Source organism: Pseudochaenichthys georgianus, chromosome 1 (assembly GCF_902827115.2).
Source record: "Pseudochaenichthys georgianus chromosome 1, fPseGeo1.2, whole genome shotgun sequence".
NCBI classification, from domain to species: Eukaryota; Metazoa; Chordata; class Actinopteri; order Perciformes; family Channichthyidae; genus Pseudochaenichthys; species Pseudochaenichthys georgianus.
Genome location: NC_047503.1, coordinates 43,357,758 through 43,385,209, shown reverse-complemented (window position 1 = coordinate 43,385,209; position 27,452 = coordinate 43,357,758). Strand labels below are relative to the sequence as shown.

The 27,452-nt window shown below is 42.8% G+C and overlaps 2 protein-coding genes across 2 annotated transcripts; one reads left to right on the top strand and one right to left on the bottom strand.

Annotated features, from left to right (window-relative positions):
* Window positions 1–1,280: 1,280 nt before the first annotated feature.
* On the bottom strand, window positions 1,281–11,985 carry LOC117451685 (ESF1 homolog). Its single transcript, XM_071204127.1, is given in 10 exon segments — window positions 1,281–1,354; window positions 1,357–1,497; window positions 1,756–1,866; window positions 2,720–2,874; window positions 3,452–3,561; window positions 5,225–5,338; window positions 5,948–6,282; window positions 8,824–8,940; window positions 8,975–9,294; window positions 11,927–11,985. Coding segments are annotated over 9 exon segments (1,455 nt in total). The 5' UTR covers window positions 9,273–9,294; window positions 11,927–11,985.
* Window positions 11,986–12,507: 522 nt separating this feature from the next.
* ndufaf5 (NADH:ubiquinone oxidoreductase complex assembly factor 5) lies at window positions 12,508–27,304 on the top strand. Its single transcript, XM_034088373.2, has 11 exons — window positions 12,508–12,798; window positions 14,488–14,528; window positions 19,157–19,220; window positions 19,351–19,398; window positions 19,715–19,818; window positions 20,652–20,691; window positions 21,370–21,567; window positions 22,268–22,328; window positions 22,708–22,791; window positions 26,491–26,573; window positions 27,102–27,304. Exons 1-11 carry the CDS (start codon window positions 12,586–12,588, stop codon window positions 27,186–27,188), a joined length of 1,023 nt encoding a protein of 340 aa, XP_033944264.1. The 5' UTR covers window positions 12,508–12,585; the 3' UTR covers window positions 27,189–27,304.
* The last annotated feature ends 148 nt before the right edge of the window (window positions 27,305–27,452 follow it).

Sequence of the window (27,452 nt, the reverse complement as noted above, 5' to 3'; positions counted from 1 at the left end):
TCCAGGGAGGAAGTTGCTTTACAGACGGTACAGCTCGTATCGCATCTGTCAAAGCTGGGTTTCGTGATAAACTGGAAGAAGAGCTGCCCTCTTCCCTCCCAGAGTATTGTTTACCTGGGTGTGGAATTAACTCAGCCCGCATGAGAGCGCGACTCTCACAGCAGAGAGTGGAGGCACTGACAGCTCTCCTTCGACGCGTCACACCCCGCAGCGTGGTGACAGCCCTCTCCGTGATGCAGCTGCTTGGCATGATGGCAGCCGGTCACGTGGTGATTCCCCTGGGTCTCCTTCACACGAGGGAGACTCCAGAGGTGATTTATTCGCCTACACATCGACCCCGTGCGACAGAAGAGACGCATGGTGGCCATCCCTCCTTCCGTGGGTTCAGACTTAACCTATTGGAAAAGTCCCCGCGTCCTGTCAGCGGGGGGTTCCCCTGGGCAGAGTTACGTCACACATCTCGGTGTTCACAGACGCATCTCTCTCAGGGTGGGGAGGAACGTGTATGTCGCAGGCAGTGGGGGGACAGTGGCCGGCTCACATGTCCCTCCACATAAACGTGCTGGAATTGCCCCGTTGCTGCAGAATCAGCATGTGTTGATTCACACAGACAACAGAGCCGCGGCAGCCTACATCAATCGCCAGGACAGAGTACGCTCAGCGCAGCTTCTGAACACAGCCAGGCGGCTGTTGATCTGGGCGCTCTCCATCAGAGCAATGTATGTTCCCGGCGAATTGAACAGAGGGGCAGACCTCATGTCCAGAGGAGGTCCTCGCCAGGGGGACTGGAGCCTCCATCCCGAGCTGATCTCCTAGGTTTGGAGCCGGTTCGGGAGAGCAGAGGTGGATCTGTTCGCCGCACGCGGGAACGCGCAATGCGCCCTCTGGTTCTCACATGGTTCGCACATCGTCCATGGCACAGGGGACTGTTTGTACGCTTTCCCACCAGTCCCGCTGATCCCTCGGTTCTCCCTGGAGTTACAGTAGGTAACTTCAGATTCTCGCTCTCTTCACCTCTATGTACACAGCTGTGTTTACTACCTGTTTGTTCCAATACAACGATATTTTATTAAAATTACTCTTTTGAACTTTCCGAGATTCCGTTCATCTCCTTTTTAACTCTCTCCTGGACTTGGAAATAAAGAACAGATCATCACGACCAGTGTTGGGACTAACGCGTTACTGTAACGCAACTACCTTTTGCGGTAACTAGTAGCGTTACTAGTTACCTATTCCCATTCAGTAACGCCGTTATAGTTACTGTGATTTAAATGGGTGCGTTACATTATGTGATCTGCCGTCTCACCCTTCTCTGCTGCCGAGTCATCGTCTTCACTCTCCGGCTCTCCAAAACAAACCCTCCTCCCTCCTCCTCTTCCTCACTGGAGGAGGCCAGGTACGCTTTAAAGTCCATGGCCAGCAGCTCGTCTTTGTTGAAGTTTCTCTCCAGAGCCGTCACTCGCTCGTTGTCCGTCTCGTCCCACGTCAGCTGCACCTGAAGGTTGAACACATGTGACGTTAACACTGAAAGCCCTGCCGATTATGTTGAAATATCTGTGCAACACTTACTTTACTCTACGAAAGTCAGGAAGATAGTCGTTGAAAAACCCATTAAATGCTTAGGCCATCAAATTAAAACCAAGACAGTTTTAAGAGTTTCTCAATATTTTACATTACAGTGAATCGCTCTGTTGCCCTTTCCTTCTGACTTCTCCATGCAGTATTTTCTACTACATAACTCTGAGTCTTCTTCCTTTGACGTAGCGTTGGCGGAGGAGGTGAAGACTTTGGGAGTGTACACTGCGAGGTTCACATCCGTCGCCACGTCTTTGGGCTCATCGTCAAACGTTACTCCCTCAGGAATAACCTAAAAGGGTTAGAACGATCACTGGTCACCGGCTTGAGCTTCACTATCAGGATGTATTTGTGATCCTCTCCAGAATGGAAGGAGTCATCACATACAGAGCATCAACTAGTTCCTGAGCAGTGTCCTTCACATGCTGATATCCAAAGAGGGAGTTACACAGTCACAATGGAGGAATACCGGTTCTTATAGGTAATCATACATCCTGTCATGTTCAAAATACTGAGTTTTTTCTGAAAAAGTTGGCTTTTTTCTGAAAATGTCAAAATTCTGACTTTTTCTCAAAATCTCTAATTTCTGACTTTTTCTCTAAATTCTGACTTTTACTCAAATGTTGACTTTTTCTCAAAATCTCTAAATTCTGACTTTTTCTCTCAATTCTGACTTTTACTCAAAATTTTGAATTTTTCTCAGAATCTCTAAATTCTGACTTTTTCTCTAAATTCTGACTTTTTCTCAAAATGTTGACTTTTTCTCAAAATCTCTAAATTCTGACTTTTTCAAAAAATTCTGACTTTTTCAAAAAATTCTGACTTTCTCTCAAAACCCTCACACTCAAGATGGAGGAATATAAAGCAGTATTCAATGTTTAGTTCAGATCAGCTCCACGTCAGAAATGAGCATGCTTGATGTCTATCTCCATAGAGGCTGAGTCATCATGTTCATCACATAGCTATCATCTGCCTCAAACAGTCCTGATGCTCTTCTCGGTAATCACACATCCTGTCATGAACAGCTGCAGTTGGGATACCTCTGTTATCATTTGCTCTCATCCTGGAAGAGGACTCTCAGTATTTTCCCAACAGAATCATTGTTTTTTCAGCGAGTTAGATCTGAACTGTTCCTCCTCTTCTCACCGTAGGTCCAGCACCGAGCAGCTGCTCTCGTACTCGTAGCCGTCGCACTCCTCGTAGATCTTTGCAGCGGTGTCCGTAGTATCGCACTGAACAACGGCGTAGAAATACTTCAGCCGCTTGAACTGGTAATCACGCATCTTCTCCCTGTAACCTCTGAGAGGACACACACACACACACACACACACACACACACACACACACACACACACACACACACACACACACACACACACACACACACACACACACACACACACACACACACACACACACACACACACACACACACAACACACACACCCACACACACCACACACACACACACACACACACACACACACACACACACACACACACACACACACACACACACACACACAATTTTTGTTATGGTGTATTTAAAGCATCGTTAAGTGCATACAATACACACAAAAACAAATCAAGACCATACATATATCAAAGCTAACATAATCTGAATTATACCTATTAATCGCTGTACTTTCCATTGGTGTAAAGTAACTCGACTACATATTCTCCTAGTTTCAGTTACTAGTTACTTTTGAGATTGAGATTATGAGCCAATACAAATATTAATCAAATATTGAAGTATAATTATAGGTTAAAATATCCAGCAGCAGAATATAAAGCTGATGATTTGTGTGAGCTGACTGATTAAAATATATGATTTATATTAATGTCAGTCTCAGCGATAAACCGCGCTGTGTGTTACCTCTCCTCCTCGTTGTCGTCCTCCGAGTCGTCGGGAAGAGCTTTGAGCTCCATCGGTCCCTGCGTCTCCTCGCCCTTCAGACGCTGCTTCCCGAACTCTGACGGGAAGATCTACAATAAAACCCATAATGCATTGCTGTTTAATGCTCCGACGGACAACATTCACCTGTTTAAAAAGTGCCCTTATTTAGACTTTATCCACTTTGAAAAGATGCCATCTGTAACGGTCTTCATTTTCTCTGTCATTCATTTGCTCCACACTCTGTATTTTGGTTCCTATCTTTAATGTGCAACGCTAATAGAGGCGGAACTAATCTGCGGTGTTATATGCGTTACACCGGTTTTTTAATCGCTGTACTTGGCAATCGCAACTCCAGAGCAACGCAGTGTTCTAGTGATCTTTCTGGATGTTAAAAGAAAACTAAAGGAAAAGGTGCAGCCTAAGTGCTCTGCCCCTCTAGGTGACTAGCAGCCTACGAGGTACGTTTTTGCTGGTTGTTTGTGCAATTGTGTGTGGTTGAACTGCATGTAATGTGTGTGTATGTGTGTATGCTATGTGTTAGCTTGTGCTAGCTGCTATGTGTTAGCTTGTGCTACATGCTATGTGTTAGCTTGTGCTAGCTGCTATGTGTTAGCTTGTGCTACATGCTATGTGTTAGCTTGTGCTACATGCTGTGTGTTTGTGTGCAACATGCTGTGTGTTAGCTTGTGCTACATGCTATGTGTTAGCTTGTGCTACATGCTGTGTGTTAGCTTGTGCTACATGCTGTGTGTTAGCTTGTGATACATGCTGTGTGTTAGCTTGTGCTACATTCTGTGTGTTAGCGTGTGCTACATGCTGTGTGTTAGCTTGCGCTACATGCTGTGTGTTAGCTTGTGCTACATGCTATGTGTTAGCTTGTGCTACATGCTGTGTGTTAGCGTGTGCTACATGCTGTGTGTTAGCTTGTGATACATGCTGTGTGTGATATGTGTGCCGTTTATTGTGTAAGTTAGCGGCATTAATAGTGATGATTCATCTTCTTATTACAGACACATGCATTTCCTAACATTCGGTCTATATGCTGTAAAATGTATTATCTCTCTCGATTTACACACGGCATCTATTGCACGTCTGTCCGTCCTGGGAGAGGGATCCCTCCTCTGCTGCTCTCCCTGAAGTTTCTCCATGTTCCCTTTAAACTGTGGGTTTTCTTCGGAAGTGTTTCCTTGTACGATGTGAGGGTCTAAGGACAGAGGGTCTAAGGACAGAGGGTGTCGTATTGTCATACTGATATTCTGAACAATCTGTGCTGTTGTATTTGCTGTAAAGTGTCTCTACTGTAGGCTATTTTTATTATATGTACAGCACTTTGGCTCGACCACAAATCGTTTATAAATGTGCTATTTAAATAAAACTTGATTTTATTTGATTTGATGACATATGCATATATATTACATATTTACATCCGGCAGTGGCTCAGTCCATAGGATCGCCGGTTCAAGTCCCTGACCAGACCTAAAATATGGAGTGTGGACTGCTACTTGGAGAGGTCCCAGTTCACCTCCTGCCCTGCCGTGGTGCCCTTGAGCAAGGCACCGGACACCCCCCTTCCCACTCCCATTGCTCCCCGGCCGCTGTGCACTAGCTGCTCCCTCCCAATTATATTCTATATTTATTTATTGTTCACCTTTTATATTTTTCTGTATATGTATATATATATATATATATATATATATATATATATATCACACACTTTATTGTACATCTAGTGTGGCTTATAAACGGTGTTACCTTGACAGAGAGCACGGCACCTCCTTTAGGGAGGAAGGAGTTGAACAGAGCCAGCAGGTCTTTGGCTTTCATCCGATCCCAGTCCATGTTGCAGACGCCCAGCCGCGCAGAAACCTGACACACACACACACACACACAGTGAATGAGTGTTAACACCTCGGCATCACGAGGGAGATGTTCAGCTTGTTATGTGTTCAGATGTGTGTGTTATAGCAGTGTTAATGTAAAAGGTGTACATGTTGGAAGGGTGTGAGTTTTTTTAAGTTGAACTTCAGCTCTAATATTAAGTCTATACCAAGCTGTGTCGCCAAATTACAGACACTCTCATGGAGACAGACAATTAATGCTTTTTTCCTAGTTTCCTGCACTCAATGAAATAAAACTAATGGAAATCAATGTTCTTGCATCAATCACTTTTGTATTTAGTTTATAGAAAGTATTGCACTTGTTTTTTAAAAATAAAATGATAATCAGAAATACAGCTGTTGCATTATGTAGACAAAATGCTATATAAAGGTTAAAATAATAACGAATGTAATTATATTTGGTCGTGATAATCGAGACTAAAGTGATATGGGATGTGCCGTTTTTAAATGAAGACATGTCTCCTCTAAAATAGAGACACTGCGGTGAGAGTACTTTGCATGACGACAATAAACATATATCCTTTTTTAAACATGAGACAGAAGAGTTCCCCCCAGCAGCCCCTAACCCCCCCCCCACCTCGTCGTTCCTCAGAGCGTCTTTAGCGAGCTCGCCCCAGTCGTGTTCGATCTCCTCTTCCTCTTTCTTCAGGATGGCGTTCACATACTCTTCATCATCTTCATCAGAGCTGGTCTCTACGTTTCCTTTTCCTCGGGCCAGATCCGGCTCGCTGTCGCTGTCTGAATCCAAACCGGACTCCTCCTCATCGGATCCGCTCGCAACATCACTCCCCTCTTCATCATCATCATCATCATCATCATCATCATCCTCGTCACTGCCGTCTGTGAAGCTGTCTCCCAGATCAACGTCTCCCTTCTTTGCAGTTTCCGGCTCCTCATCTTCCTCTTCATCGTCTGAAGGAAATAATAATAAAAAGGGTCATAAATATGCTGACCTTTCAGCATCTGAGGAAGTGGCTTCAAGAATGTCTGATCAGTTCTCGTTCAGGTACTAAAACAACAACAATGTTATTATTAATGCTTAATATGTTGATGATGCACAAATAAAACATTATACAGAAACAAATTAGGTTGTAATGTTGAATCTGGGCTCGTTTCCTCAACAGACCCTCAGGGACACAACTGAAACATGTTGCACCACAAAAACATACACTTTGGCCCAATCCCAAACCACCACGTGCTGTTCCAAACCAACGAGTGTGGAGGGGGAGTGGGCTATCAAGCCCTCGAACAGCGAGTCTGCATCGGTGCTGACTTCACGTGCTGCCCGACCTGACCGGACTCAATGCCGTGTGTGTCCGTCAGGAAACACGCTGTTTGTAGGGCGTGGTTTGGGATCGGGCCATTATTTCCCCAGGCGTTCAATCGAGAGAGGTCTGGCTTCAATATTAGAGTTTTTGTTCTGGTTTTCCAAAAAATGACAATTCCTGGCAAAAACTGGGCATAACTAATGAACAGAATCAGTTAGAATCTTCTAATCAGTTCTGAAACGATGATAATAAATGTGTGCAAATGTCTGTGTTGAATGTTTCTCTAAATGTTATGGTTAGCAGTTCTTTTTAATGAAATAAGTCAAAGATTCAAGCTCCGTTTTTTATTTATTTATGTCAAATACCCCCTATTATAGTGCATATAAGTCTCTAATGAGTGACATATATCATTAGCTGAGGTTGTGCTGATTTCTGGGATGTGTAACACCTGATTATACTGTAAAGAAATTACAATTTTATAGGCAAAACACCAACCTATACAAAAACTGAAATGTCCTATGTGGGTCTCAGGGGGTTAATAGTATCCGTGCTTGCTTTGCTCTGTCTGAATATCTACTCTTCTATGACTCTGACCCTTCGTTCAGGCGGCGGCCCAACAATGTTATTATTGATGTCTAATATGTTGATACACAAATAAAACATTATACAGAAACAGCGCTGAATGATTAATCAATTTTAAAATCGAAATCGCGATTTTAAATGATGCGATTATTAAATCGCAAAGCCTGCGATCTTTTTTAACATTTTTTTCTTCTTGTGTGTCAGTCATCCACACCAATCAGAAGTGCTGTGCTCCACATGTACCAGCCATTGTTAACCAATCAGAAGTGGCCCATGATAGAAGGTGATAGACAGATTGATCCAATCACCTGCCAAGTCTTTTTGAAATACTTTTCCAAATGGCTTCCAATGGAGCTTTAGATGGTTTGGTGAACCATCTGAGTCAGGTTAGTGATGCTCCATAACATGTTTCTATTACAGGGTGAATCTTAAACTGAAGCTCGACTTTAAAGCAACCCAACGGAAGTTTCCTGTAAGTTTAGTTCTTTCACTCGTAGCTCGGGTGCTAGAGACGGGAGCACGTTGATACGACCTTCCTAGCCGGAGATATGGCCGCATTTTACTTCCGTTGAGTCGCTTAAAAACAAATATCGCAAATCGAATTGCAATATTTATCAGAAAATTCGCAATTAGATTTTTTCCCAATATCGTGCAGCCCTATGCAGAAACAAATTAAGTTGTAATGTTGAATCTGGGCTTGTTGCCTGCATCATCCAACAGACCCTTATGGACACAATTGAAACCTGTTGCACCACAAAATCATATATTGTATTAAAAGTACGGTAGGTTAGAATGGAGAAACCAGCTCGAGTGCGCTAGAATTTGAAAATACACAACCGGAAAAAAATCTGCCCCTTCCTTCAGACTTCCTTACAGAGCCCCTCCTCCAACACACACGAACGCGCACATGACCAATGAGGGCACGAGATAAGTTTGTGCACAGATGGAAGGCTGACAGGCAGGTAGGCCATCCAGTTACTTTAGCCGGCTCAGATGATTGGTCGTGCTTTTTACAGCGCCACGGCTTCCAGAGATTCATTTTTGTTATGTATTTTATTGTCAAAGCATTTCATGTATTAATTGCTATCGGGATGTTAAGAGCATTCCATGGAATATAATACAAAGTGTTTCTGAAGTGAATTACCTACCCCACCTTTAACCAGGCTTTCAATCTAAAGCTCTTGCTTCAATTTTATAGTTTTTTTTTGTTGGTTTCCTCCTGCATGAAATCTATTGAAATGCATGCACATTTGCACACGAGCTATCTCTCTTAGTATCTGCACATCTTTCCCCTTTTCATATCAATACTGCACATATTTTATTGTTTTATTCTGAGTATGTTGTCATAGAATACTGTACATAGATTTTTGGGATATCCAGATTAAATGTAAATTATTTTCTATATCTTAACATATAATAGTTGTGGTTTTTCTTTTTTGGTTGTTTTCTTACTTTTCTCTTCTTTACCTGTGTTATGTATGCACCTTATACACCAAGGCAAATTCCTTGTATGTGTAAACCTACTTCTCATCTATTAAGTTGAATCTGTGCTCGTTTCCTCAGCCTGGATCAGTGAATATGAGCCTCAGAGACATCTACTCACCCTCTTCTATGACTCTGACCCCTCGTTCAGGCGGCGGTCCTTTAGCTTTAACGTCTTCGCTCTTCACTGCTTTTCCTTTCTTCACTTCTTTCTCCACCTTCACCAGCTTCTTCTTCACTTCTTTCTCCGCCTTCACCAGCTTCTCCTTCACTTCTTTTCTTCTTCTTGCGCTCTGCCACCTTCTTGCTCTTCACACCCTCCTCATCGTCGTCTTCGTCCTCTGAGCTGGAGACGTTGTAGAAGCGCTTCAGGTCCTCGGTGGAGGTTTGGTTGATGGGTCGGCCTCTCTTGTCCACCGTGTATTTCTCCGTGAAGCGCTTGTCGTGAAACATGGACTGGAAGCGCTTGTCGATCTTGATCTTGCGTTCTCTCTCGGGCATCTCCCAAAACCTGGGGTCCTTCTGAACCCGGAGGAAACGCTCATCGCCGCCCTTCTTATTGGACGACATGGTGGCAAACTGTACGCGTCACCTGACCAATAGAGAAGGACATATTGTTGGATTAGTCACATGGACAACAAGCACTACGCTTCTTTTTATATCGTGTGTATGAGCGTCTTTATCACAGAAGATTGTGTGTATTTAGTGCCCAAACGTTCAAGCTTATGATTATATAGCCGTACATTTAAGATGTTGGCATGTTTTATTACACATATCCTGAAGAGGTTATTGGAAAAAAGTATTGATTTTGGTTTAGGTAATGGTGAAAGCTTAGACACAGTGATTCAAGAACTGAAATAATGTATGTTTCTATAAACCTCGTTATAACACAAGCTAGCTAGTATTGATTATCCTCTACAAACGGTTAATGTACTGAAGATTATTGAGACAATCAATTAACTGTTTCTTAAACCTATGTTTGTACTGTTTTAGAATTTGGTTTGGAAATAATAAGTAGTCTCGCTTGTTCATATGAGTTTTAAACACCCCCTCTTTTACATTTAACAAAATAAACCATTTACTGAAGACAATAAGGGGGGGGGGGTGTAATATACAGATTAACCTAAATAAAAGTAGCAATACATCGGTGTAAAGATTATTGGTTACAGGTGAAATCCTGCATTCAAATATACTTTAAATAACTCAAGGTTCTTTATTGCCAAACTAACATAGCTACAGAGTAATTATGTCGTTGAAAATCTTAGAAACTGAAGTAAGAGTACTTGTTTTGCAGAATGACCCCAAATCAGCATCATATACAGTGGGGCAAAAGTATTTAGTCAGCCACCAATTGTGCAAGTTCTCCCACTTAAAAAGATGAGAGAGGCCTGTAATGTTTCATCCTAGGTATACCTCAACTATGAGAGACAAAATGAGAAAAAAAAAAAATCCAGAAAATCCCATTGTCTGATTTTTAAAGAATTTATTTGCAAATTATGGTGGAAAATAAGTATTTGGTCAATAAAAAAAGTTAATCTCAAGACTTTATTATATACCCTTTGTTGGCAATGACAGAGGTCAAACGTTTTCTGTAAGTCTTCACAAGGTTTTCACACACTGTTGCTGGTATTTTGGCCCATTCCAGGACCTTACGAAGCCACTCCTTCGTTGCCCGGGCGGTGTGTTTGGGATCATTGTCATGCTGAAAGACCCAGCCACGTTTCATCTTCAATGCCCTTGCTGATGGAAGGAGGTTGTCACTCAAAATCTCACGATACATGTCCCCATTCATTCTTTCCTTTACACGGATCAGTCGTCCTGGTCCCTTTGCAGAAAACACAGCCCCAAAGCATGATGTTTCCACCCCCATGTTTCACAGTAGGTGGTCTTTGGATGCAACTCAGCATTCTTTCTCCTCCAAACACCTCTCGTTGAGTTTTTACCAAAAAGTTCTATTTTGGTTTCATATGACATTCTCCCAATCCTCTTCTGGATCATCTAAATGCTCTCTAGCAAACTTCAGACGGGCCTGGACATGTACTGGCTTAAGCAGGGGGACACGTCTGGCACTGCAGGATTTGAGTCCCTGGCGGCATAGTGTGTTACTGATGGCAGCCTTTGTTACTTTGGTCCCAGCTCTCTGCAGGTCATTGACTAGGTCCCCCCGTGTGGTTCTGGGATGTTTGCTCACCGTTCTTGTGATCATTTTGACCCCACGGGGTGAGATCTTGCGTGGAGCCCCAGATCGAGGGAGATTATCAGTGGTCTTGTATGTCTTCCATTTTCTAATAATTGCTCCCACAGTTGATTTCTTCACACCAAGCTGCTTACCTATTGCAGATGCAGTCTTCCCAGCCTGGTGCAGGTCTACAATTTTGTTTCTGGTGTCCTTTGACAGCTCTTTGGTCTTGGCCATAGTGGAGTTTGGAGTGTGACTCTTTGAGGTAGTGGACAGGTGTCTTTTATACTGATAACGAGTTCAAACAGGTGCCATTAATACAGTTGGAGGACAGAGGAGGCTCTTAAAGAAGAATTTACAGGTCTGTGAGAGCCAGACATCTTGTTTCTTTGAAGGTGACCAAATACTTATTTTACCGAGAAATGTACCAATTAATTCATTAAAAATCCAACAATGTGATTTCCTGGATTCTTTCCCCCCATTCTGTCTCTCCTAGTTGAAGTGTACCTAGGATGAAAATTACAGGCCTCTCTCATCTTGTTAAGTGGGAGAACGTGCACAATTGGTGGCTGACCAAATACTTTGTTGCCCCCCAATAGTATGCATGCAACACTAGTAAAGAACACATTCATTACTAAAGTGTAGTACTTAAGTAAATGTATTTAAACCACTTATAATGGTTAACATAGTTAGGTATTACTGAAGCTGTGACTGGATCACTAAGTGAGCATGTAATGAAACAACATAAACCCAGTCTTTTCACTGTGAGAAATATAGAGCCGTTTTGACTTCTGCTATCTAAAAATGAAATGTTAAAACTGAGTTAAATGCATGATTAAATGTCAGAAATCCTGCGCTTTGCTTCGGTTCCAGTCAACATGTAAACAATATGTCCGAAATAGTGAATATGAACAGTAATGGCGGGGAAACCAGACAGCAGCTGACAAATGCACACAACACTGAGCATGTATATGTAAACATATAATGAGAAATATGTTTGAAACATCGTTTAAAAATAACAATAATCACAAAACTGTTGCCATACCTTTCTGGTCTTCCACTACACGTGTTTTCCCAGCATGCACCTCTTCCGTGACCTTTCTATGATCCCGCCCCTTTGTTAGTAAGGAAAGCGAAGTGGGACAAAGGAGGGAAAACGCGCACGGAGAAATCCGATGGTTAAAACACTTTAAAGCTAAAAGAAATAACAGAAAAGTAAGTCTCTATACATTTTACGTTGAGTCATTCAATTAGAAAAATATGTATTATATTTCTTGTTTCAGCTTTCCATATATAATGATGTTTGATTCATGTAATTGTAATTTAAAATACAGTACTTGGTGTTCTTGGAAACTGTCAAATTTGTCACTATTTTCTGCCATTTGATGGACTAAGGAATCACTCAAAAACATATAGTTGAAGTATATAGTAGTATATATACATATCAAGCGCTTTACGAAGACATATGTACTCACATTTGACATACATTAAAATATAAGCATACATTTTAGTCCATTTCTTTAGTCCATTTCCAGTCAGTAAATCCAGTTCCATATTTTCAATTGAGCCCATGATAATCCAGCTCCACAGTTTCCCTCCTCCCCTCCTGAGGTCACGGTGTGGAGGACAGCAGGAAGTCAGTTGTTGTACAATGCTCTGATGTTCAGAAGATTTCTGCTTTAATTCTCGCTTTTAACCGGCACCATGAGCACCGGAGTGTGCCTCAGACTCCTCCAGACAGCTGGCTCTCCTTCCGCTGCCTCCTGCCGCAGATGGAGCCTGATCTCCGGCTGCAGAGGGATGTCTTCTGCGGGCAGAGGCTCCATGAATGTGTTCAACAGGGAGATGAAGAGGAGGCAGAAGAACTGGGCAGCTTCTCTGCAGGAAGGAAACCAGTACGACTACCTGCGGGACGAGGTAGGAGTCACAGAAATATTAAAAGTGCATATTGTTAGCTGTAATTGGCCCTTTATAGTGTATATGTGACAGATATAAGATGGGTTGTTGTCGCATTACATTTTTGAATTTTTTTATTAACATTTCTTTTCGATTTATTTAATTTGTATTTTACAATATGTGTTACAAAACCTTTTTATAATCAGAAAAGAGCCAAAGACAGCTTAATGTTACCTAAGAAGCATGCATACAATTTACAAAATACACATCTGTAACAGTTTTAAAGATATGCATATATTTTACTTTTTAGTTCTGTTGTATTTACTATTTTGAGATGATTATATCCTATGTTTACGTTTCTTTATTTCCTACTATATTTCATTGTCACACTGTGTGCAATCATGCCTTGTTTACATGCTGCTGTGACGACAACAATTCTCAAATTGGGATCAATAAAGTATATCATATATTATATTTATACTGCATTTACGTGCTTTAAGTTGGTACAAAGTAGGTAAAAGTCACTGTCTTGGTGTCTTCTCCACCAGGATGCTTCTTAGAGGGACATATAGTGTAGGGATCGACCGATATGGCTTTTTCAAGGCCGATACCGATTATTACTAATCAAGGAGACCGATAACCGATATTTGGAACCGATATACATTTGCAGTAAAATCAGAAAATCTTGGTGTCAAAATGTAGAATAACACAAACTCCAACACAACTTCTTTGAAATGCATTTAAGCATATATTATGTTTAATGAACTTTTAAACATCTTACAACTGGTTTCCTCTCTGTGCCCTTTTCTTTAGTGCAGCCATCTGCTATGAGTTAGAGAGAGAGACAAGAAGTGGGGCTGCAGGCTGACATGCTTAACTAACAATAATGCTTAATTTATTATATCAAAACAATGCCTGTCTGTCTAGCATAAAATCCCAATAAGCTGCAACTGCAAAACACTAGTGCTAGCTAATGTTTTGCAAACTATTAAAAGTGAGGCTATTACAGTAGACCTAACGTTAGACTAGTAGCCTCACTTCTAATATTTTGCTAAACATTTGCTAGATACACTAGCTAATGAGCTTCACATATCAACCTGAAAAACTGCGAGGCTCCACTCGCAGCCCCCCCCCCACAGTTTTATCGGCAATTTGATTTAAAAAAAGGCCGATACCGATAATAGATTTTTCCTATTTTGTACCCGTGATCCTTTGATCCCTTGTAAACAAAGTAAGTAAGTAAATATGTCAAACATGCATTCATTTGTAAAATATATGTCATTATTATGGGAATTAAAAAAATCTTCACACCCAACTTAGATCCCAATGTGTACAAACTTTAACATCTTTCTAATCAAACACACCATTTCAATAAAGTGATCTACTGTATGGCATATACAGTGATTTTATATATATATATATATATATATATTTAATTGAGGTTTTTATGGGCTAAATGAGTCCTTGCTAATGTTGGGAAATCTTGATAAAAATACAAATCTGCAAGAAACATTTGAATGACTGTTTCAAGTTTATTTATATATTATAAATATGATTACATAGTATTTCATTTCAGCGACAAGGCGATATAAAGCACTTTACATTAACCATCAAAAGAGTTCAAATGCAAAGAAACACATTTAAATACGAGAAGAAGCTGTCATTAAATACAAATTGAATCAGTGACTCGTTTGCCCTTTCTCCCTGCAGGTTGGCGGTCGAGTGGCTGATCGAGTGTACGACATTGCGAGGTGGGTTTATTCTGGGACAGATTATTTCTTATCAAACACACACTTCCTACTGTAAGAAATTAAAATCAATATATTACGTGAATATTAAATAAATACACCGTTTTATTTTGAAAAGCTTTATTTTGAAGGAAAACCCGGTTGTTTACATTACGTCACTTCCGGGTTCACGTTATCTTTGTTTTCAGCTGTTAGAATGGACCAAATAAAAAGTCATGAATGAGAATATGAGGAGAAAAGGCGTGTGGAGTAATACAACAAACACACAACGTCTAAATCCTCTGATTTGATGCGAAATAAATCCAGAGGAACGAAGCCGGGAGGAAGACCCGCCCATCGTCGAAGCAGCCAATGAGAAGAGGAGAAAGGAATCAGATATACACACGGTGCATGCGGTTCTATTTCGTATATGGCTTCGCCCTCTAAGGCTAACCCTATTGGGTAATCCCCCTGCGCACCCGCACAGCACTGAAACGCTTGTAGTCCACGCCCACCCGCAAGGTGGGCCCCACCCTCGGGCTCCCTTCCGGTATAAATAGGAAGGAGGCCCAACAATCTGCTCCCTCTTTTCTTCAGTACACCGTTACTGAAGCACAGAGTCTTCATTTACAGAGTCAACCATGAGCAACAACTGTGTTCGAGATTGTCCCTCATGTGGCTCAGGATACATCATGAGCTACGACCAGCACGCAATGTGCGAATCCTGCCTGGGCCAGAGCATGCGTACGCGGCTCTCAGCCAGCAGGTCGCATGCTCACACTGTGCCCGTCTCCCCTCGGCCGACGGGAAGCGAAGAGCGGACGCTCTCGCTGCTGCGACCGAGGAGGACGATTGGCCCGTCCAGGCTTTCGAGCAGGTGGACGGCAGCATGTCCCTGGAGCCGAGTGCCGGGCAGGAGTCGGACGACTCCTACCCCGTCTCCCTCCACGGTTCACCATGCGGTTCTCCCCTCCCTCCTCTCCCCCGGACGGGGGAGACAGAGTCGGAGCAGGGTGCCAGTTTGGCGGCCGAGCACGAGGTCTCCTTCTCCGTCACCACGGCGCTGCTGGCGCTAGGTGGCATCATGGTGGAACTGCCGGAGATCATCTGCAGTGTGCTTTTCAGGCGTCGGCGAACAACATCGCGTTGCTCTCCAACTCGGTGGTGACGCTGGTGGAGCGGTCCACCACCTTGGCTGCGGATGAGGCGGAGGAGATCAGCAAGGCGGCCAGCACGGCGCTCACGCTGTGCGCGTCCGTTGCTGTCTCCCAGGCAAGGATCGCTGCGTGAATGACGCAGATTCAGCGCCACCTCTGGCTGCAGCAGGCGTCTGTTACAGAGCCGGCCAGGAAGGTATTACTGGACGCTCCGATCAGCCCGCAGCAGCCGCAGCGTCCAACCCGGCCACAGCGGCAGGCGGAGAGACGCCTACAGCAACCGCAGCCGTGGCGTCAGACTCGACTGTTGTCCCGCGTCACCTCCCCCCCGCCAGCGGTGGGTCAACGGGGAGTGAGGCATTCCCGCTCTTCGTCTGCTCCACGAGAGCCTCCGAGGAAACAGAGCCGTTCTTGACGTGTTGCGGGGGATTGTGAGAAAAAAAAAAAAGCTCATTTTCCAACCTTTTGTTGTCATCACCTCCACTCATCCCCTGAGCGCGTACGCGCCTCATGATGAGAGTCGGAGTGAAACGCAGCGTGTGGAGGCTTCCTCACAGCCCTTTCGCTCTAGGCCCACCTTGGGTTGCCTCACGGGCAGCGGCGGCGAGGGCACTGGCGTGGCTCGTCGCCATGACGACCACAACACATCTCGAGCATGTGCGCCCACTCTCAGTGTTTCTCAGAGTGGCAGTGCGTGTGTCTGATGGACAGATGGATGAGCAGACTGATCAGCAGAGGGTACACCCTGCAGTTCGCCTCCCCCCCACAGTTCAACGGGATACAGGAAACACTCCTGTCATCCCAGGAACAGTGTCTTCAACTCCTGTTGAAAGAGGCTATTTCCAGGGTTCCTCAAGGGGGGAAAAAAGGGGTATTACTCCCGCTATTTGCTTGTCCCGAAAAAGACAGGGGGAATGAGACCCATCCTCGATCTGTCAGCTTTCAACGAGGCAATAATGAAAAGGCCTTTTCACATGCTGACGATCAAACAGGTGCTAGAGTGTGTTCACCAGGGAGACTGGTTCACCTCTACAGACCTGAAGGATGCTTACTTCCACGTACACCCATCATCCCACAACACAGGAAATGCCTGCGGTTTTCATTCCAGGGAATATCGTACCAGTACAACCGTCTGCCGTTCGGTTATTACCTGGCTCCTCGCACCTTTTCAAAGTGTGTAGAGACGGCGCTGCAGCCGCTACACAGAGGAGGGATGAGAGTGCCTGGACGACCTGCTGCTGCTGGCTCGCTCCAGGGAGGAAGTTGCTTTACAGACGGTACAGCTCGTATCGCATCTGTCAAAGCTGGGTTTCGTGATAAACTGGAAGAAGAGCTGCCCTCTTCCCTCCCAGAGTATTGTTTACCTGGGTGTGGAATTAAACTCAGCCCGCATGAGAGCGCGACTCTCACAGCAGAGAGTGGAGGCACTGACAGCTCTCCTTCGACGCGTCACACCCCGCAGCGTGGTGACAGCCCTCTCCGTGATGCAGCTGCTTGGCATGATGGCAGCCGGTCACGTGGTGATTCCCCTGGGTCTCCTTCACACGAGGAGACTCCAGAGGTGATTTATTCGCCTACACATCGACCCCGTGCGACAGAAGAGACGCATGGTGGCCATCCCTCCTTCCGTGGGTTCAGACTTAACCTATTGGAAAAGTCCCCGCGTCCTGTCAGCGGGGGTTCCCCTGGGCAGAGTTACGTCACACATCTCGGTGTTCACAGACGCATCTCTCTCAGGGTGGGGAGGAACGTGTATGTCGCAGGCAGTGGGGGGACAGTGGCCGGCTCACATGTCCCTCCACATAAACGTGCTGGAATTGCCCCGTTGCTGCAGAATCAGCATGTGTTGATTCACACAGACAACAGAGCCGCGGCAGCCTACATCAATCGCCAGGACAGAGTACGCTCAGCGCAGCTTCTGAACACAGCCAGGCGGCTGTTGATCTGGGCGCTCTCCATCAGAGCAATGTATGTTCCCGGCGAATTGAACAGAGGGGCAGACCTCATGTCCAGAGGAGGTCCTCGCCAGGGGGACTGGAGCCTCCATCCCGAGCTGATCTCCTAGGTTTGGAGCCGGTTCGGGAGAGCAGAGGTGGATCTGTTCGCCGCACGCGGGAACGCGCAATGCGCCCTCTGGTTCTCACATGGTTCGCACATCGTCCATGGCACAGGGGACTGTTGTACGCTTTCCCACCAGTCCCGCTGATCCCTCGGTTCTCCCTGGAGTTACAGTAGGTAACTTCAGATTCTCGCTCTCTTCACCTCTATGTACACAGCTGTGTTTACTACCTGTTTGTTCCAATACAACGATATTTTATTAAAATTACTCTTTTGAACTTTCCGAGATTCCGTTCATCTCCTTTTTAACTCTCTCCTGGACTTGGAAATAAAGAACAGATCATCACGACCAGTGTTGGGACTAACGCGTTACTGTAACGCAACTACCTTTTGCGGTAACTAGTAGCGTTACTAGTTGCCTATTCCCATTCAGTAACGCCGTTATAGTTACTGTGATTTAAATGGGTGCGTTACATTATGTGATCCAACTGAACCGAATCTCCCTGCGGATGTAGCTTACAGGCGAATACAGCGATGTCCTCTCATAGTACCATGGAAAAGTGAAAGTGACCAGAGAGGAGTGATGATTGGTTAACGCGGGGTAACATTTCAGGGTAAGCCAATCAGAGACAGAGTTGGGCGGGTCTTGCCTTATGGGGAAAATACACAGACACACAAACACTTGCTAACACACACACATACACGGCAACGTCCACCACCACCAGCACACACACAATGGCAGATGAAAGTATCAGCGAGAGCAGCAGCGCATTTACATCTTCGAGATATAACCACTATTTTCAATTTGTGGGATAAAGGACGCAACAAATATTACGGTCAAATGTAAACTGTGTGCAGGACAGAAAGCAGTGTCTTACTGTGCCACAGAACAACACAAAAACTTGTATTCTTATTGTTATTATTTTTAAAGTAAAGTAACTTGTTAATAGTTACCGTACTTTTCGGACCATAAGCCTTGACTTTTTTCCCCATTTTGTGTGTACAGCTAACGGCCACTAGGGAACCTCCTAAATCTATGGATTTTACAGGTACAATTAACCACCTTTAACGCTATGGGCTCTATGACCGGTCCGCGCCCGCCACCTTTAAGGGCGGGCTCCAGCAGGAGAAGCTGGAGGCCGGAAAAGAGTGAGACAGGTAGCGCGCCAAAGTAAAAGTGGAACCGAGAGACAGAACGAGAGCAAGACAGACGGACAATTTAGCTGCTGCGGCTTATATGCAGGTGCGCTTTATAGTCCGAAAAGTACGGTACTTTTATAATTTAGTAACTAATAAAGTAACTAGTTACTTTTTTGAGAGCAGTAACTCTAACTATTACTAGTTACTTTTTAACAGAAACTTGCCCAACACTGATCACGACACAGGTTTTCTTTCCTCTCTCTCTTCTCAAACGTTGTCCCCTCCGTCTCCTCTCAGGACGTTTCCTCTGGCTCTGGACATCGGCGGTGGAAAAAGTCACATTGCAGAACATCTAAACAAGGTACGGTGTGTTCATGTTGGTCATAACGTGTTATTTAAAATGCTCTGTGTCAAAAATATCGTCTTTATTTGAGTTGAATACTTTCAGCCTCAACTGACTTCTTGTCTTTTTTCGCTTGTTGTCGTTTCAGGAGTTTGTGGAGCGTTTGTTCCTGACGGACATCTCAGAGAAAGCTCTGGTGAGGGTTGAAAGAAATCATCTGATAATCTGGTCGTTCTTGAAGTCGCTGAGAAATTAGAAATAATAAAAACCGTAGTTAAAAGGGTTCATTTGGGAGAATTAAGCATGGATAAAAATGGGTAGTAGACGCATAAAATGCAAATATAAACCTAAATATGAGCACAATATGTCCTCCTTACGTTAAAATATGAGTGAACCCTGGTGAATATGATCACTAGCATCAGTTATGGGCTTAAAACAGTAATTACTGATGAGGGCAGATGTTGTTTGTACTGATACATGATGCTGATCTAAATGTGTTTTATGCTCTTCAGAAACAGAGACGACAGACTGAGATCCCGACTCATCACGTTCTCGCTGACGAGGAGTTTCTGCCCTTTAAAGAAAACACCTTCGACCTGGTGGTGAGCAGCCTGAGGTGAGCAATACACGACTTTAATAGTTATCATTCATGTTTTATATGTTGGTTCAGGGTTTTCACACATTTAAGGAACATACGTTGTCTTTAATTGTACTAAATACAAGAGTCAAAGGTTTTATCGTCAAAGCTACAGTGTAGAAAGGACAATGAAATTATTCTGACCCGAGCTCTTCCAACAAGGCAACATATATAATACGATACAAAATAAAAAGTAGTGCAAAAAGTATATATATATATGTCAATAGAATATGGGATATGTACAAGAACATAATATGAAATTAAATAATGTAAATCAAGACAAAATTATATACGCTTAATTACAAGTCAAATTATCCACTTTATATTAATCCTGTATTTTTTTCTATTGAGATTTTTTTTTCAAATTGTGCAAATTAAACATACAAAACTGTACCTTAAGACTGTAGATCCTATTTTCTAAAAAGACCACCACTGTACTGTACCTAAAATAACACAAAAACAGATCATGTAAAATGTATTATCTCTTCGATTTGCACACGGCATCTATTGCACGTCTGTCCGTCCTGGGAGAGGGATCCCTCCTCTGTTGCTCTCCCTGAGGTTTCTCCCATGTTCCCTTAAACTGTGGGTTTTCTCTGGAAGTGTTTCCTTGTACGATGTGAGGGTCTGAGGACAGAGGGTCTAAGGACAGAGGGTCTAAGGACAGAGGGTGTCGTATTGTCATACTGATATTCTGTACACACTGTGAAGTCCACTGTGATATTGGGCTATATAAATAAACATTGATTGATTGATTGATTGAACTTCACACCATAGTAATGTCATCTCACTTGTCCTCTCTCCTCTTTCAGTCTGCACTGGATCAACGACTTGCCTGGAGCTCTCAGACAGGCGAGGATAAAAATAAGAAACTCTACTTATACAAGTTTTTTATTTACATGTTAAAGTCTGTTTGCCTTCTGATGATCTTCCACTAGAGGTCGCTGTTTCCACTATTTTAAAGTATAATTAGGCTGAGTCGGACAGGACAACATTTGGTCATCTTTTTGTTTTCCTATGGTTTATCTCGTCTTGATCTTAGCTCACTTCAAGAAATGTTGGAAGGCCCTCTGTCTCATTCAAAACAGTTTAAAAGCCTTTAATCAGATCGCTATTTTACGGTGAAATTCAAAAAATGTAGACATTGTTAAAGCTGTTTTTTTAACTTGTTGCCAGCAAAGTGCCTCGGACATTTCTTCTTATTTACACGTTTGTGTTCCCATTGCGCTTGATTTCACTGTCTTTACACGTGTTTGAACCAATGAGCTCTCCGAATCTTTTCTTTCTGATGTTTAATTCAACTGTATGTTAACACCTTTATTCGTAAGGATGCAATTGTAATTGATTTCCCTTTAATTTACAAGAAGACTCCAGTGTGTTGGCCTTTTTTTCAACTTTGCTGATGTGTTCAGAGTTTATAGAGAAATAAGCAGTTTGTATTAACAGTAGCTGTTTCCTCCTCTTCCTCCTCCTCCTCCTCCTCCTCCTCCTCCTCCTCCTCCTCCTCCTCCTCCTCCTCCTCCTCCTCAGATCCACCAGGTGCTGAAGCCGGACGGGGTGTTCATCGGGGCGATGGTGGGGGGGGAGACGCTGTACGAGCTGCGCTGCTCCCTCCAGCTGGGGGAGACGGAGAGGGAGGGAGGGTTCTCCCCCCACGTCTCCCCCTACACCGCCGTCACTGACCTGGGGAACCTGCTGGGTCAGGCCGGATTCACCATGCTCACTGTGGTGACACACACTCATTCACTTATACATACACACACACACACACTCACTCACTCACTCACTCACTCACTCATATACACACTACACACACTTATATACACACTACACACACTTATATACACACTACACACACTTATACACACACACACACTCACTTACTTATATACACACACACACACTTACTTATACATACACACACACACACACACACACACACACACACTCACTCACTCACTCACTCACTCACTCACTCACTCACTCACTCACTCATACACATAAACACACACTCACTCACTTATACATACACACACATACACACACACACACTCACTTATACATACAGACACACTCATACGCACACACATAAACACACACACACACACACACACACACACACACACACACACACACACTCACTCACTTATACACATAAACACACTCATACGCACACACACACACACTCATTTACTTATACATACAAACACACTCATACGCATACTCACTCACCCACTCATACTCACTCAGGCGCGCGCACACACACACACACACACTATGAAATAAAAATTCTGCAGTTTAACATAAACCAAAAACAATGGAAAATGTAAATTAAAAACTGAAATGAAAAGAAATGGCATTCTTTTTTATTTGACATAAAGTCATACATTAAAAGCTAATTCTTCTCTTTTCGGTCGTTCTGTTTCAGGACACGGATGAAGTTCAGGTTCATTATCCAGGAATCATCGAAGTCATGACCGACCTGCAAGGTACGCCCTCCTCTGTGTTAACGTGCGACTCCATCCGTTCATCAGAACATACAGCGTGAAACTCTAAGGATGATATCAACGCTGTTAATGTGTGAAACCCTTTAGTGTCAGGTTTCACACATATCATTTTAGTGATTTATGTGGGGCTGGATTTAAGCTCTTTACGTAGCATTTAAGAGCTCTTTACACCTTCTACTTTTGAGGAGCTTTCAATGTTTGTATATCGTTGTCAGTCATTTGTAGAATTATAGTTGTTTCAATAGCACTTTATTCCAATCTGTCAATTACATGTCATACATCTCTGTTTTTCAGTCGTCTAAACCAGATCTGGCAACTTTTATTCTACGTGTTTTGCAATGTTTATGTAATGATTCTGCAGGTATGGGTGAGAGTAACTGTGCGTGGAACAGGAGGTCGATGCTAAACAGAGACTCCATACTCGCAGCAGCAGCTATTTATAAAGGTGAGTGTTAAAGCGGCTCCGCCTCCTTTAACAATAAAACACGATATCACAGATTAGTCTCCAGCTTTACAAACGTGTCGTTCCTTCATTCGTGCATTTATACTAGAGCCGGGACTCGATTAAAAAAATGAATCTAATTAATTAGAGGCTTTGTAATTAATTAATCGAAATTAATCACATTTTTAATCAAATATACATATTTGACCTGAGAACAGTGAGAAGCAGTTTTCACATGGATGTGACTCCACGTGGTCGACAGTCGAGTGCAGTCCAGTGAGCCAGGGAGCTGGCTATTCTCTCAGATGTGGACTTCAGGGTCAGGGTGTGGTTCCTTGCACTCGGAGTCGGGCTAACGTCCACGCTAGCTGCTACATGCTTTGCATTTAGGTGATACTTTAGGCTTGATGTGCTGCGGTGATATGCACATTCCTTTTTGCATAGTTTGCACACAGCCGTGCTCTTATCGACGCTTCCATCCGTCCGTTTTTTAAAACAAAATGTCCCATCCACGGGGCCGACCGAAGCGGTCTCATCAGCTTGTTCGTTCATGTGACTATTGTTCACCGTGGTTTGTTGTTGTTTGAAGTCCCATGCTGAAGTCATGAACGTTAGTTGGTGCTCCAGTATAATCGGTACGCCTGAAACTCATCCAGTGAGAAACGTTCCGCTGTGCAAAAATAAGTGCGATTAAAGTGTGATTAAAATGTGTTAATTTTTGTGTACTTCATTAATCTTAATTAACGCGTTAAAGTCCCGGCCCTAATTTATACATGTCTGCACTACAGATATATTCAGATTCACAATACTCTATTGTCCATTACATTTACAGAAAATGGAAATGTGTCATTGGCACCGGCAAATAACACAACATACAGTTCACACACAAGCATCTTAGTCTTTTTACTTTAACCCATAGAGCTCCATTGTTGTCCAAAAACTATTAAAACACATACTTGTAGATTGGATTGTGCAAAGTACACTGCTTCCAACCAGTCTCTCGAGTCTTCTGGCCAATCAGAATCAAGATTGTTGCCGGAAGTCCCCACGGAGAATAACTACGGTAGAACTACTCTTTATACATCCATGGGTACAACTTCACATTCAATGCCATTTTCTTAATGTCTTTCGTTTTTTGTAAAGCACTTTGAATTGCCTTGTGTTGAAAGGTGCTATATAAATACATGTGCCTTGCCTTCAGATACAAATGAACACATAATGAAATATGGCCCCCGGTTTGATGATTGACAGGTCACAGAACAATGGGGGCTGTCTCCCCTACCCACAATTCACACAGACAAGTTCAGCTGTCAGAACAAAGTGAAAAACAAACATCAAATATTATTAATACGTCGGGTAGTAATAGATGTATTTATTTTCTTCTCAGAGTGTACCAGAATGCGTGGTTTATATGTATGTATGTAAATCTCCTGGGGGAGAATCCCCCCAGACCCCCCCTGCTGGGGTTGGGTTTTCAGCGTGTGGGCCTTTTGATGTTCTACAGTTCAGCTTTGATTCCATCATCTCATTAAACCTTTTTTAAAGCATACTTTAGTTCTGTGAAGGGATGTGAGGGATATATGCACTGTACTTCACTTTAATTAATATTGTGTGCTGAAAAGCGTATAAATTACAGCACGATCTTTTGTTGAATAGATTTGAGTGGTTCAACATTTCGGGTCGCGATTTATTGACTAAGGAACAAGTGGGTCCCGAGGCCTGACCAGTTGAGAACCACTGCTCTAAGGTAGTGATGGCAGTTTGACGCTGAAGCTTCGAACGGAGCTTCAACCCTGGACTTCCTATTCCATAGAAGCAGTGCTTCGAAGCATGCTTCATATCACGTGACATGTGACGTCCGAAGCAGCAACTGCTTCATTTCCTGAATGAATCACTTGACTGGTTCGCGGTCCATTCACGCGATTCAATGCACTGCCTCGTCTCTATTCTGACAGGTGACAGGTTGAAACAGTTTCAAATTTGAACGCTTCAACACTTTATGACCGCTCTAAACAATGCGCAATGTGTGGGTTGTTGTCGTAGTTTGTGTTGTTGCTGTTGGTATTGCATTTTATATCATTATAGAGCAAGCCAGGAAGAAAGGTAGGTCGTTCTGGCTCGGGAAACACTTAGAAATTTGGAGAAGTTGTGAAAAAAAAGACAATTATCAGTAATATAAAAACAGTTAAATATTTTAAGGAATAGATAGTCCAGTGGGTAGAGCCGGCGGCCCGAATGCGGCGATGTCCTCGCGCAGCTGGTTCAAAGCCCGGAATGGATGTATTGTAATCATTGCTTTTCAACTTTAATAACTGATAAAAAACCCTCTCCTCCCAAAAAAATGTCCAGCACTCTCTAGTCTCTTCTCAATAACCCAATACACCCAATTATCAATCTTTAATTGCAAATAGAACATGATATTCAGTCTTGGTGTGTGTGTGCATCGAATATTTTTCAAGGCAAAGATACGTTAAACCAGCCTTGCACTTCGCCAGGAGAGGTCACTGTAACTGAAGCTTCGAGAAATGAACCTATTTCTGACACAATTGTCCAAGTGGTTCGATGCTTCGTTCAAAGCTTCATTTTGCCATCACTGCTCTAAGGCATACAGATGTTATCGATGTGGCTGCACAGTGTAATTTAAGCATTAATTAAACAGAGTTAGTGTTCAGTTTTTATGAATGGTGCAAATGTGTTGGAGCAGAGAGACACATTTTTGCGATATGTTAAAAATAGGAAAAATATAACATTGGGTCTGATTTATTCTTGAAATAAGATTCCATATTTAGGTGTTTCTTTATTTCTGACACTTCTGTTTTCTCTGTTCTCATTCTCCCAGTGTTGACCTTATTAAGCCTGATCTGGTGTCATGGTTCCTCAGTATGCACACTGACACATCAGCCTCAAATACTCTGCCGCTGTTTGAACTCTGCTGGTTTCACTTCCTCTATTGAAGTGTTTCGCTTTGCATTCTCAAATGATATCAGGTTTCAGTCGTGAAGAAGTACTCAGATCTTTGAGTAGAAGTGCAACAATACTATGTTACATGTAGAAAGCCTGCATTCGAAACTTTTTTCAGATACAAGTACAACATAAAAACATGAAAGTAGGAAAAATACTCAACATGCAGAATACCATTTCAGAATGATATTATAGTTATTAAAGCATTCATGTGTTCATTAGTTTAATTGTTGCAGCAGCTACATGTGGAGCTCATTTACCTTATGTATGTACTGCCGGGTAGTTTAATTAATTAAAGACATTATTTTATATTTATTTATATTTTTGTATAAATCTTTTTCTGCAAACTAAATGTGTCAGACAAATGTTCATATTTTCTGTTCACTTAATAATTGTGGAGCCATTGACGTGTGTTTATTTATCTTAATTGTATTACTAACTTATAACTAATTTTTCTATATATTTAATATGTTTATTATTTATCCTTTTATTGTCTGCTTTGATCAGGATGAAGTATAGTTGCTTTCAATGGAGCTACTTAAGTATCTGAACATTTTACTTAAGTGCAGTACTTTTGTACATGAAGTTACTTTCAGCGTTAATGGTCAAACTCGTCTTTGTGCTGGTTAGCCTCCTGTAGCTTAGCACAAAGACAGGAAGCAAACTGCTGGCTTTGCTTCATGAAAAGTAAAATAAAACACCAATGTTTTTGCTTCCTTATTGCATGTGTGTGTGTTTCAGAGATGTACGGCAGCGAGGACGGGTCGGTGCCGGCCACCTTCGAGATCCTCTACATGATCGGCTGGAAGCCTCACGAGTCTCAGGTAACTCAGGTGTTCACAAGAGGAACACAAACGGTGCTTCTAAAGGTTGTTGTTTATAGTTTATTTGTCTTTATTCGTGATACTAAGCACTACGGATGCACCAGTGTGATAGAAAGTATTGGTGTCGGTCGGACGCTGGCCAAAATCACTGGGCATCGTCATTGAGTTATATGGAATATGTTTTACTAAATACTCTAAACTTTGGCACATGGTTGCAAATTAAATGTATTTTTGACTTCTTAAATGGTGCTATAAAAGGAAGCAGAAAAATGCCATTTTAGTTAGTACAATTCCCAGAGTTCAACTGTCTTTATCAAACTGTATGTGCATCATTATGATATTCCTTCAAAGTTTATTGACTCGTATATATGCCAAATACTTGTTTTCTGTTTATTCCAAATAACCAAAAATGTACGCACCTTATCAGAAACAATCACTGCTGTGTCTTATCCATCAGATGCTGAGCAGAGATATTTCATCAAGAAAAGTGATTTAATTGTTTACATTTTGTTTGTTTCTCTTTTTCAGGCCAAACCAGCGAAGCGAGGCTCGGCCAACGTGTCGTTTGCGGATCTGTCGCAGATCGGCCAGCCGCCCAACACCACCAAGTCCTAGAAGCATCTGAGCTAATTAACAACTGCAGAGTGTAAATAATATATTTTATTTAAACAACTATGTGTTGTACTATAATTGTCTGGAATAAAGAACAGCATTTCCTCTTGCAGGAAAATGTACTTTGAGAAAACCAGAAGCAGTGGCGTGTTGTTTTAAATACCAGTTCACGTAATGAGATCAGACCTTTATCAATAAGAGTGGGGGAGGATAGAGCAGATGGGAGTTCCCACAGGGATAAAAATACAAATAAAAGATACCGAATTT